The 13,246-nt window shown below is 39.5% G+C and overlaps 1 protein-coding gene across 1 annotated transcript; it reads right to left on the reverse strand.

The window, feature by feature from the left end:
* Positions 1 to 886: 886 nt before the first annotated feature.
* LOC121887314 (transcription factor COE3-like) lies at positions 887 to 4,368 on the reverse strand. The gene is made up of 4 exons (XM_042398045.1): positions 4,247 to 4,368; positions 1,413 to 1,569; positions 1,075 to 1,138; positions 887 to 969 (listed from the first exon to the last, which is right to left on the reverse strand). Exons 1-4 carry the CDS (start codon positions 4,366 to 4,368, stop codon positions 887 to 889), a joined length of 426 nt encoding a protein of 141 aa, XP_042253979.1.
* Between the last annotated feature and the right edge of the window lie 8,878 nt (positions 4,369 to 13,246).

Raw genomic sequence — 13,246 nt, forward strand, 5'->3', positions numbered from 1 at the left:
CCGTACCGCCGTAAATAATCTAGAAGCAGCGAGTTTCTGCGGGTCGAACGAACGTGAGGATGACGATGATGACGATGATGACGATGATGACGATGATGACGTGCGTCTGAGCAGCAGCTTGTGTTTGTCTCACCGAGGTGAAACTGTGACGATCAGTCTGAGTCTCATCTGATGCTCCAGACGATGAAAGAAAGAGACGCGATGAGTTGAACAGATGGTCGGATGTGATCAGAGAGAGAGAGAGAGAGAGAGAGACAGAGAGAGAGAGAGAGAGACAGAGAGAGAGAGAGAGAGACAGAGAGAGAGAGAGAGAGAGAGACAGAGAGAGAGAGACAGAGAGAGAGAGAGACAGACAGAGAGAGAGAGAGAGAGAGAGAGAGAGAGAGGATTGTCTGCAGACTCTCAGTGTTTCTGCATCTTTAATTTATACATGAAAACATGAAAAGCCTCAAAATTATAAACAAAGTCTACATATTTAAAAGATGTCTGAGGTGTGTTTGGTTTGTCCGTTCTGGGCTACTGTAGAAACATGGCGGTGCAACATGGCGGGGAGATATGAAGCCTCGTTCTAAGGTAACGAAAAACACAACGGTTCTTATTTTCAGGTGATTAAACACTAACGAGAACAGTTCATTCTACACACTGCACCTTTAAAAGACACAGAGACTGAAAGGGTTAAATGTTAAACACGTCTGTAAATACTCGTCGAATTTTATCCGCCGTCCAACGGAGAAGCTGCCGCTCGGTTTGAAACGTCAGAAATGTTCGGAGAGGAGACGACGGTCGGCTCAGGAAACGTCCCAGAAGAGAAGAAGAAGAATGTTTCCTGACAGCTCTCTCATTGGTCCGTCACCGGATCGACATCATCGTCAGTATATACGACTCATCAGGTGATCGATAATCGATGTCTCACCTGTTTGGTCATGGAGTCGATGAGTCGGACGTACAGATCCTGCTCCGTCCTCACTCCTGCACACACACACACAATATTAATATTATTATTGTTGTTGTTTCAGTTCTAATCAGTATTTAATGCAGCCGGGAGGTGCCGAGCAGTAAAACAAGCGAACCCACCGTTACTGTAGAGCAGCTGCAGCTTGTAATGAATCCCGTTGTTGGTTTTCTCTCCGCTCGGCTCCTGAACACAAAAACACAAATCAAACAAACCACTTCCTCTAACCCCGCCCGGCCCGGGTGGAGACAGGATTCAAACGGTTATGAACTTTTAGCATGTTGGGGTGCGTTTGGTTTCCACCTTCTGTCAGGCTGCTGTGGGCTGTTTTTAGTGTGGAAACATCTGTAAGCTTTGTTTGACAGTTTAATAGTGAAGGTGCGTTTGGTTTCTATCTCTGTGCAGAAGCTGTGGTCGGTGGTGATCGTGTAGAGGGTGTGTTTGTTTTTGAGTTTCTCACCTTCTCTTTCTCCACGAAGTCGACGTAAGCGGTGCGTTCGATCTCGACCGGCTGACCCTGCCGGTCGTAGAGCGCCAACACGAAGTGGAAGAAGTTGGATTTCCTCAGATTGGACGGAGGCTGCTTCTCAAAGTGAGCTCGAGCTAACCCCACCCCGCTGAGAGACGGAGAGACAGACGGCTGGTCAGAGGGTTGGACAGGACAAACTGACACAAATACACACCAGACACATCGGGGTCGTAACGTTCCTGTGATATTCTTGAATATCATATAAATCATCTATAAACTATAACAACCAACATTTCAAAACTTTCAAATTATTCCATAAAGTCCCAAATTAAGAGCTGAGACTGTAAAACAACAACACTGTGAAGATGAACGTCGTCTGCAGCTTCTGTTTATTATTGTGTTCTTCGAGTTAAATGAATAAATAAATGTGTGAAATTTAAACTTCAGACGAATCAACATTAAAGCTGCAACTAACCGTTATTTTTATTATCAAATAACCTGATTGATTAATGAATTTCTCAATGAATCAATTAATCGTTAATTTCTTCAGTTTGTTTTGTTCGACTGACAGTCAGAAACCTTCAGATCAGATTCACAGCTGAGGAAGATTAAAAATGACGATTGATTTTCTGTCGATCGACTAATCAATTAATCGTGATCAGTTCTGATGTGAATCCACTGAGACAAAAAAATAAAAGTAATTAATGTGAGTTGAAAATTTGAGCAAAATGTTACAATTTTCACAAATAAGTGAAACTTTACAGATGAACAAAGACAAAAGAAAATTAACAATTAACTAAAATTTACTTTGTCTTGAGTCCAAAAAATGAAACATTTACAAAATAAAAACAAGAAAACAGAAGCTGAAACTCATTAAAATACCAAAAAAAAACTGATTTTACAAAAAAAAACAACACAAACAAACTGTGAAGTCAAATGAAAATGAATCCTTCATGTGTGGAAGCAGAGGAGGATAAATCAAACGCACCTCAGAGAGAGAAACTGACTCTCAACATGCAAACATGTGATTCTGACACGTTTAAGTCATGAAACACATCACATGTTTCCTCCGCAGATCAAACATTTAATCACACATGAAGAAGAAGCGTCTTCGCTTCGTTTTGACCTCCACGTTTCCTCCCGTCGTCGACGGTAACGGGAGGTAATAATTCAGAGAGGTGAAGGAAATATTGATAAAAAGCTTTGACATGAAGCTTCAGGCTTTAACCTCCACATGAATGAATCATGTTAAACAACAACGTTCACACTGGAGGGAATATTAAAGATTTCACATTTATAAATATTCAAACTGCAGCTTTGACCTCCTGAAATCTGATGTTTTTATGTTTCTACATTTATAAGAAAGAAAAGGTCAGAGTGAAGCTTCCTGCTGAAGATTATATTTATATTTCATATAATAATAAAATAAAAAATCATCTAAAACAGAAACAAACAGGTTTAATGTTAATATGAATAAAGCAGCTTCACCGTCATATTTATATTATTATATTAATAAAAACTGTTTTATATATATGTGATAAACTGATAATATAATAATAATAATAAACTATAATTAATATAAAACAGCTGCTTCATATTTAACTTCATGACTTCATTTTACGTGTGAAAAAAGTCAAATTCATGTTTTTTGTGATCATATTTATATTCAGCTTCATAAAATAAAACTATTTAAAATATGAAGTTTGATTCAGAGTGACGACGTCTCGTTATGAGAATATTTAATATTACAACGTTTGTTTAAATGTGAGTCGTTAAGTTTTGATGTGAATCTGCTGCTTCATCATCATCTTCATCACATTAACTTTTATCTTCCTGCTTCATCACAACCTTTGATTTTAAATGTTAATATTAATAATAAATACAATAATAATAAATGATGTGATGTCGTTATCATGTAGATTTATAATCATTTATCAACGACGACTTTCTGCTCATTTAAATGATCTTCATCATCACTGTTCAAATCACATTTATATGTTTCATTAGAATCATATTAATGCTGTTAAATAATAAATAATAATAATAATAAATAAACATTTGTGTTTTTAGTTATAAAATCAGCTGAAATAAATAAATCCTGAACGTTCATATTAATAAATGTTTAATTTATAAAGGTTGAGACGAATAAATCTGAAATATTAATTTAACTTAAATGAATAAAAATGTTTGTTTTAAACAGAAACTGGTTTTTACTTGAAATATCAGAAATGTGACTCTTCGTCTGTGAAGAATCAAACTCAGGAAACATTAAAACATTAAACAGATTTCGGGACGTCGTGTCTGTTTTGATCCTTTTTTTTTTTTCTGAAGTGATTTTCTGTCGACTCGGATCATCATCATCATCATCATCATCATCATCAGCTGCTGCTCAGCGACGTCTCGGAGAGAAAAATCTTCCTCTTCATCTCTAAATAAAACGTCTTCAGATATCATCATAAACCTTCTACTAAACATCTCAATAAACATCTAAAACATCTGTAAATATTCTTTATTATTTACTTTTCACTCTTATTAAAGCTTCTATTTTTATTTTCTTTCCATCTGATTTTTTTTCCTTTAAGATGCAGAAATTTAAACCCAGAAAATCTGAAATATTAGAAATTATCAGAAATATTTTATTTGTTTTTCCTGTTTTGATTAAATTTACTTTGCAGGAATTTAAATGTTCCTGCAGCAGAAATATTCAACCTTTTAAAGCGTCTCTCCGTCTCGTCTGACCCTTCCTGCCGAGCGGCTGTTTGTCCGTTGGGACTACAGCTCCCAGAATCCCTCTGGGGGGGGCGGCGGCGGGCGGTGAGTTTTACCTCTGAGCGGCCGTGTTGGCGTCCACCACGCCGGCCGAGTGCATCCAGGAGCGAACGGCCAGCGGCTCCTCCTTCATGCTGGCCGTGGCCCCGCGGGGCAGGTTGTCCTGGATCCCAAACATCTCCAGAGTCACACCGACACGCCGCCTCCGACCCACGCCGCCGCCGACACCAACACCGCTACCGCACGACCACGCAAACAACACGGAGCACCAGGAGAAGAAGAAAAATAAAACAGGAACGAAGAAAAGTCCAGCAGATAAAAAAAAAATCAGCTGCACAGGAAGGACGGAGGCTCGCTCCTCTTCTTCTTCTTCTTCTTCTTCTTCTTTTCTTCACAAATATCGAAACACTCCGAAGTCTGAAACCAGCCGCATGACGAGGACGAAGAAAAGAAGGAAGAAGAAGAAGAAAAAGCAGAGATTTGTGCAGAAGGAAGTTTTATTCGTCTGCACAACTTTTTGTCTCTTTTTGAGATTTAATTCAACTTTAAAGAAGAAGAAAAACTGTTTTTCTTCTTCTGAGAGTTTTTACAAAAGGATTTTTAAAATATTCTCAGTCGTCGCCGTCATGGTGGAAAAAAAAGAACGAAAAACAGAGAAAGAAAGAAAGAAAGAAATGAGGAGGAGAGAAAAAAGGGGAAAAGAAAAATAAAATCCTCAGAGGACGAGAAATCTGGGGAACAGAGCCGCGGTCCGGACGGCGAATCGAGCGCGAGCAAAGTGTCTTTTTTCTTTTCCCCAAAGAGGAGAGGAGGAGAGACGGGCCGATGATGGAGGGATGAGGAGGAGCGGAGGAGGAGGAGAAACTCTCAGCCCTGCGGCCCCACAGGACTGGACGCCAAAACCCAAAAACCCCACGGGTCTTCCTCCGAGCCGCTGACGACATCACAGCGGGGGGCGGGGCCTGACCTTATAAGGAGAGGAGAGGTGAAGAGTGTGTGTGTGTGTGTGTGTGTGTGAGAGAGAGAGAGAGAGATAAAGAGAGAGAGAGGGAGGAGGGAGGAGGGGGGGAGGGGGCAGGCACTCGAACCGACCAACCAGAGAGAGGCAGAGAGAGAGAGAGAGAGAGAGAGAGAGAGAGAGAGAGAGAGAGAGAGAGAGAGAGCTCTCTGTGTCTCTCCCCAGTAAAAACCAGAATGTGAACTGGTCTCTTCTGTTTCCACTTCCAGGATTTAAAGGATGCTGCTGGGAAGCCGGTGAGGGATCCTCAGAGCTCAACACACACTCACAGTTTACTCACGACAAGCAGACAGACGTGTTAACGAGCCGACGGCGGCGAGAGAGAAGCGTCTGTTCCGTCATGTGACCGGCGACTCGACGCGGCAAATTTAACTTTATTAAAAACGTTTTCTGAAACACAAACGTGAGAAACAGAAAATATTCCTTCATGATTCATTATGAACAAATAACGAAGTCAAAACACGTCTTTAAACCTTCTCCGGTGTTGAAGTCTGATGTTTTGGCCTCCAGAGGGCGCCGCCGCTGTGACGTCAACGACAGATTCGGCGCCCTTGTGTGTCCAATCAGAGAACAGTTTTTTCTGTCCTTTAATCTCAACAGAATCAGAGATAAATAAATCTATAACTTCAGGTTCTGTTCGTCTGATCGATCAGATTAATGTGAATCATCTGCAGCTGTTTAAACGCAACGCTTTCTACGTTACAGTCCATGATGTGAGGAAGAGGAACAGGAGGGGGGGGTGAAGGCCTCCGAGGCTCCGAGGGGTGGACCGAGCCCGGACTGGAGGAGGAAGGAGGAGGAGGAGGAGGAGGAGGAGGAGGAAGGAGAAGAAACCAGTTTAAACAGAGAAGAAGAGTTTGTGTTTCATCGGCTGCAGAGAAAAAAAAAAAACCGAGAGGACGAAGAGCAGAGGAAGAGGAGGAAAATTCATTTATTTATTTATTTATTAAGCAACAAAATTCAAACTGAAAGAAAAACGAGGAGAAAAAAGAAGAAGAAGAAGAAGAAGAAGAAGAAGAAGAAAGGAGGAGGTGAGTTCATGTCCTGAAGACTTTTTTTATTCTCCTGAATTTTTCATTTTTAAAAAACCCAAAAAAATTCACTTTTGACAGAAAAACTGATGTGACTGAGGACGTCAATCAATACCTGATCAATACACCGAGCCGCTCTCTAATAATAATAATAATATTAATATAATATTGATAATAATGATAATAAACTCTGCAGGTTTCGCTGCTTTTTGTCTGTAATAAAAAGCTGATAATTCAATTTAAATGGACGAATAAATGAGCCGTCTGAGGAGGGAAACGCTGGAGGGGAGGGGGGGTGATGGGGGGGGGGGGGGGGGGGGGGGGGCAATCTGGTTTCCAAATGAGGCTCCGTTCTTTCGGGACAAATCCCCGACCTGCAGAGAGGAGGAGGAGGAGGAGGAGGAAGGAGGTTTTTCTCTTCTTCTACTTTCAGTTAAAAGACGTTTTTTTATTTATTTTATTGCAACATTTCATTCACATCTTTTTTATTTTAATTTTATTTTAAAATATATTTTAATTTTCTTCTTCGTTTTTATTATTTTTTCTCTTTTAAAATTAAAACATCAAATCTTCAAATTCTGAGTTTCAAAAAGCTTTAAAACAACATATTGATCTTTATATTAGATTTAACTTCTATATGTAAAATATATTTGTGCTGAAGAAGGTGAAAACTGTGTTTTATTTTGTTTCAGAACAAAAGACACAAACACTCAGTTCAACTAATCAATGAATCAATGCTGCTGATCAATACTGTGTGTTTCTGTTTCTGATCAGGAAGAAAAACAACAAAATGATGAAACACTGAGTGAAATAAACATTTTATGTCCAGAATCAGAAAAAAACAAGAGAAGAAGAAGAAAAACAAACCTGATTCAGTGTTTTATGATTTGATCTCATTTACATGAAGAAGAAGAAGAAACTCGGTTACGTCCGTCAGGTGATGAATTATCCTGCTTTAGTTTTCACACGTTTCCATGCCGACGTACGTTTATTATTTTATTATTATTGCGTCCGTTCTTCCTCCTCCTCCTCCTCCTCGCCTGCAGATTCAATTTACACCTTCAAACATTTAGTTTAAACTGTGAGACGGTTTTTATGAGTCGAGACGTTTCGTTTGTTTGATCACTTCAGTTCAAAGATGATCAATCAATTATCAATCAATTAGATTCACTTTAAATTCATTGTCTTCTTTTCTGCTTGTTTGTTTCTTTTTAATTTAGTTTCTAAATTATAAACATAAAAACATTTTTCTCTCTCTCGTGATTTTTAAATGTAAATAAATTACAGAATTAATTTTATTGTATTATTTATTTATTTATTTATTTATTGATTGATTTGATTTGGTTTGATTGGCTGAATTTACAGCCTGAAACCTTCCGATCAGCAGCAGACGGACGACGAACAAAAGAACAAATTATTATGAAATTAAACTATTTTACATCATGTCAATAACAACAATAAAAACAACAATAAAAACAACAATAAAAATCATCTTTAATTGAATTATTGTTGCGTTTTCACTGCAGTTTATCATCTGATTTACTGTGTGTGTGTGAAGCCCTCCTGCTCTTTATTGTGTGTGAAGTGTTTCCTTTTGTGTGTGTGTGTGTGTGTGTGTGACGGTGCGAGCAGGCGACACACACACACACACACACACACACACACACACACACACACACACACACACATTTGCATTTAAATAGCGACATCAACCGGCGTTCACGGTGGCACACCGGCGGGTTTCCCAGATGTCACGGCAAAGTCAGATGGGCCAGCTGTCACACACACACACACACACACACACACACACACACACACACACACACACACACACACACACACACACACACACACACACACACACGGCTGACTCGGTAAAAAACATTCATTCAGTCAGTCACCCGCTTTAAACTACAGCAGCGTTTAAGCAAAACACACAGTCAGTGTATTAATCTGTGTGTGTGTGTGTGTGTGTGTGTGTTTGTGTGTGTGTGTTTGTGTGCAACATAAATCGTCTCTAACTGATGATGTAGAAAACCTTCATCTTCTCTCGTCTTCACCATCAGACCGACATCGAACCAACAATTGCATAACGTACAAACTCTGACATCATCACCTCTGACATCATCCGTCTATCATCTTAAATTGTCCTAATGACATCATCTTCATCCTACATCTAAAGTTAAAGTTAAAAACTTCCATCTTAAAATCATGTTACTCTCTGAGCCAAAACCTTCATCATCTCAGACCTTCATCATCTCAGACCTTCATCGTCTCAGACCTTCATCATCTCAGACCTTCATCATCGCAGACCTTCATCGTATCAACACGTATTCCATCATTTCAAACCTACATCATCTCCTCTAATATCAATCATCTCGTCTGTGAGCCGACATCATCTAAAAACATGTTTCTAACATAAACGTAGCACATAAAGTAAGGACATGTGTGTTTGGTAGATTATTTCTTTGTTGTAACGAAGCTTCTTGGTAATAAATCTTATACTGTTGGAAATCCTGTTTATTTCCCTTTTAAATGGAGCCACATTTGTAAGGAACATGCATTTGTGGGATGAGCAGCAGAGCTGAGTATGTGGGTTGCGCCCATGAAAAATTTGCCAAATCTTCTCTGCTGATGCCAAACAGCTTATTCTGCCATTGACTCTTGGTGTTTGGTGGATTGGATGATTGAAGTTTGAAGAAACAAGACATATTGGCAATTTGACAATTTATTAATCTAACAAACAGGAGCCTCAGTAGCGTCCGGAAGAACCATACACAGCCACAACAGCCTGGCACCTCCTCCTCATGCTGGTCACCAGCCTGGTCACACTCTGCTGTGGGATGGCATCCCATTCTTCAACCAGCATTTGTCACAAGTCAGCCAACATGGTTGTGTTGGTCACTCTGGCATGAACAGCACGCCCAAGCTGATCCCACAAGTGTTCAATGGGGTTGAGGTCAGGACTGCTGGCAGGCCATTCCATCCTCTCCACTCTGGAGGTAGTCTCTGATAAACCCCGCTCTGTGGGGGTGAGCGTTGCCATCTCGGAGGATAGAGTTCGGTCCCAGACTGTGGAGATATGGGATTGCCACTGGTTGCAGAATCTCATCTCCATATCTCTCTGCATTGAGATTGCCTCTAATGATGACGAGCCTCGTTTTCCCAGTGAGGGAAAAACAGCATAGCGTTCTCCGCATCTTCTCCACACTTTGACCCTAAGATTCATCTGCCATAGACAGAATCTGGACTCATTGCTGAACATAATGTTCTTCCACATGTTCAGGTTCCAGCGCAAACGGGCCTGATGGTGAAGGGCGGTCATGGCAGCCGGAGATTGGCTGCGTGCAGTCTGTTCCAGATTGTCTGGGCGGAGAGCCGTCGGCCATATCGTCCTGCAAACCTTGACTGCAAATCTGTAGAGGACAGCCTACGGTACCTCAGTGCTGACAGGGTGAGGAAACGGTCTTCTTGGGTCTCTGACATCCCCCGTTATAAAGAACTTGGCCTTCACTTTGGAGATGGTACTAGGGCTCACTCCAAATAATGCCGCAACTTGGTTTTATGGAACACCAGCTTGAAGTCGCCCTATCGCACGGGCCCAATCCAGATCAGTCAAACCTGGTATGCTGATTCTTGGAGCAAACACCTACTGACCCCTGTAGCAGGGCCCAAGCTCACAGGTGCCTGATTGGCAGCACCTGGGGGTACCAGAAACTCAAAACAAGAGTCCATAGCAACAGCAAAATAAGCCGTTTGGCATTGGCAGAGAAGATTTGGCAAATTTTTCATGGGCGCAACCCACATACTCAGCTCTGCTGCTCATCATGTATGTTCCTCACAAATGTGGCTCCATTTAAAAGAGAAATAATCTACCAAACACACATTTCCTTACTTTTTGTGCTGTTTATATCATCTCTGAATCAACCTAAACACAACCTTCATCATGTCAGACCTTCATCATCACATCATCATTAATCACTTCATATTTATCCTACATCAATAAATCATATTAAATATATATTATTAAATATACAGAGAGTCCATTTTAAATCCCAAACATCTCAGACCTAAATATTGAATGATGTCATTTCTGACCTGTTATCTTAAACCTCAACCTGCAACACATCAGTTCTTCATCACGCAGGTCGTCTCCTCTTCCTCACGTCTTATTTTTAACCTACATCCTCCTTACCTGAGAGTTTTAAATTAACAATTAGACTTAAAACCTTTTTTTTTTTAATCTAATCTAATCTTAATTTTTTAATCTAGTCTAATGGCTCAAAAATATTTCAGATGAAAAAATGTTTTTTTTGTTTTTTGGAAACAATTTATTGATAAATGTCTGATGTTTTCAGTTTTAATTGTTGTATTTCTGTATTTTAAACTTTGCTATAATATTATTTCATCATATTGATCAGTTGCTTTCATGCTGATGTTAAAGTAATAATAAAATAAAACATCTGTTAACTCACCATATGCAGTATTATTAACTGGGTTTCCGTGGCGACCTTCCACAAGCGGCGACACAGTTACTGACACGTTTTCCATCAGCCAGCAGTGATTGGTCCACCAGAGACGGTAGGCGGAGCTACCTGCGGCTCACCTGCCCGTGACTGACGACACCCCGGCGACACTGTGGAACTCTGGGAAGTGAAGTCCGAAAAACCACACCTGCAGTTACCGCTGATCACCAGAGGGGGAGATTAGAGGTTGTTCCTTTAAACACGTCAAACTGTTTGTCTGAAATAAATCATATTATTAATAAATCATATTATTAATAAATCATATTATTAATAAATCATGTCTACATTAACTCATCTGACACAAATCAGATTAAAGAGGAATTACAGTTTAATTACAAACATTTAAGATCCAACAAGTTAGAAATCAATAAAGATTTAAATTGTTTAAATATGAAATCAATTTTTTTTTAATCAAGATTTATGTAAAAATGTGTTTAAATATAAAAATTAATGTGTTTCTAAATCAACTGACTCCTGTTTTTATTCTATTTATTTTTATTTTGTTTTATTTGATGCATTTTCTGCTGAACTCGAAGCTTTTTACTGTCTTTCATTCTGTTTTCTCGTCTCCTTTCACTCCGTTTGATTCTATTTGACTCGACTGCAGCGACAGTCAGTCAGACAGCCGCAAACAAAAAGAAGAAAAACAGACCAGAAGCCAGAAAAATGAAAATAAAACGAGAGGAAACAAAAGCGCTCGACCTTCAGCTGGAAACAGAAAAACACTTTCAGATTCTCTCTGTGTGTGTGTGTGTGTGTGTGTGTGTGTGTGTGTGTGTGTGTGTGTGTGTGTGTGTGTGTGTGTGTGTGTGTGTGTGTGTGTGTGTGTTGCAGAGGGATTTCCAGTCGTCCCAGTTCAGGGAATTCCCTCCGTCCCAGCAGAGAGTCGGCGAGCGAGGAAAGAGCGACACCAAGAGGAAACAGAGAGAGAGAGAGAGAGAGATCAGCATCTTCAGCTCTGATCAATGACGCTGATTTATTTGCTTCTCTGGACACATTTTGTAGCTTTTTGTTTGTAAATAAAGATATTTATGAAGATTTAAACATCTGAGCAGAAACATAAAAACTCAAATGAATAAAAAATAATAAAAAAATACATTTTAATCTACTGTCGTTTCTTACAGAACAGAATTTAAACTGTTTTATCTTTGATTGATTTTCAGGACGATGTTAACGAGGTAATCAATCAGGTGATATTTCACAATATACTGATAACAGATATTATATTAATGCACATGATTAAATGTTTTTAACACATTTTAAAAAAGACAAACGTGGTTTATTTTTGTTCTTGCTGAGAACAAAAGAGACAAACATGAGTCAGTGAATCAAATCAATCAATCAATCAATGCTGCTGATCAATACGTCTCTTCTCTCTCTCTGACTGTGTGTTTCTGTCACTTCTGGTTTTATTCAGGAAGAAAAAACAACTAAATACTGAGAACAAACATCATCAGGCGTCTCAGAGTCTCTTTGTTCTGTCTGGAAATGTTTCACAAAGAATCAATCAGACTGATCGATCAGTCGACTGATCGATCAGTTGTCAACTATTAAATTAATCAACAACTGTTTTGACAATCGATTAATCATTTTTGAGTCAGTTTCTCTGTTTCCAGCTTGTTAAACGTCTCTCTGACGGATGATGTCATCTCTCTGATGACATCATCTTCAGGAAACATTTTATAAACCAAACAACTAATCAATGAATCCAGACAACAATCAATAGATGAATCAATAATGAAACTGATGGTTAGTTGCAGCTCTAGGATCAGCTGTAAGACAACAATCTCATTATGTCGATAACGACTTTGTCTCGTTTACATTATTCGTTATATAAAACTGTCGCTGCTTTGCCCTCAGTCTCGTCTGCAAGGAGAAAATTAAATATTAACTTGATTATCAATCAGAATCTTTGATCTGTTTTTGTTCTTCTGAACTGTGAAGAAACATTTAATTATATTTTGTATTTTAAAAAAGTGCTTCAGAAAGATTCTGATGGTTATTTTTATTCATTTATTAATTATTATTATTATTATTTATTATTAGTTTTATTCAGATCTTCACTCGCTGAGTTTAGACGTATATGAACCAAAAACATGAGTCAAAGTGAGGAAAAGTAAAATGTTGCTTCCTGTCAACACACAGAAAATGTGGCAAGAAGAAGAAGAAGAAGAAGAAGAAGAAGAAGAAGAAGAAGAAGAAAAGAAGAAGGAGGAGAAGTTTGTATTTCTCTTGTGGAGATGTGACGCCTCCTGCTGAATGAAAACATGTCCTCCTCCTCCTCCTCCTTCTCCTCCTCCTCTTCCTCCTCCTTCTCCTCCTCCTCTTCCTCCTCCTCCTCCTCCTCTTCCTCCTCCTCCTCCTCCTCCTCTTCCTCCTCCTCCTCCTCCTCCTCCTCTTCCTCCTCCTCCTCCTCCTCCTCCTCCTCCTGCTCTTCTTGTTCTGTGGTGTTTGAGTCGGCAGCCGAGCGGCTGATCAGGG

The sequence above is a fragment of the Thunnus maccoyii genome, chromosome 20 (assembly GCF_910596095.1).
Source record: "Thunnus maccoyii chromosome 20, fThuMac1.1, whole genome shotgun sequence".
Taxonomy (NCBI): domain Eukaryota; kingdom Metazoa; phylum Chordata; class Actinopteri; order Scombriformes; family Scombridae; genus Thunnus; species Thunnus maccoyii.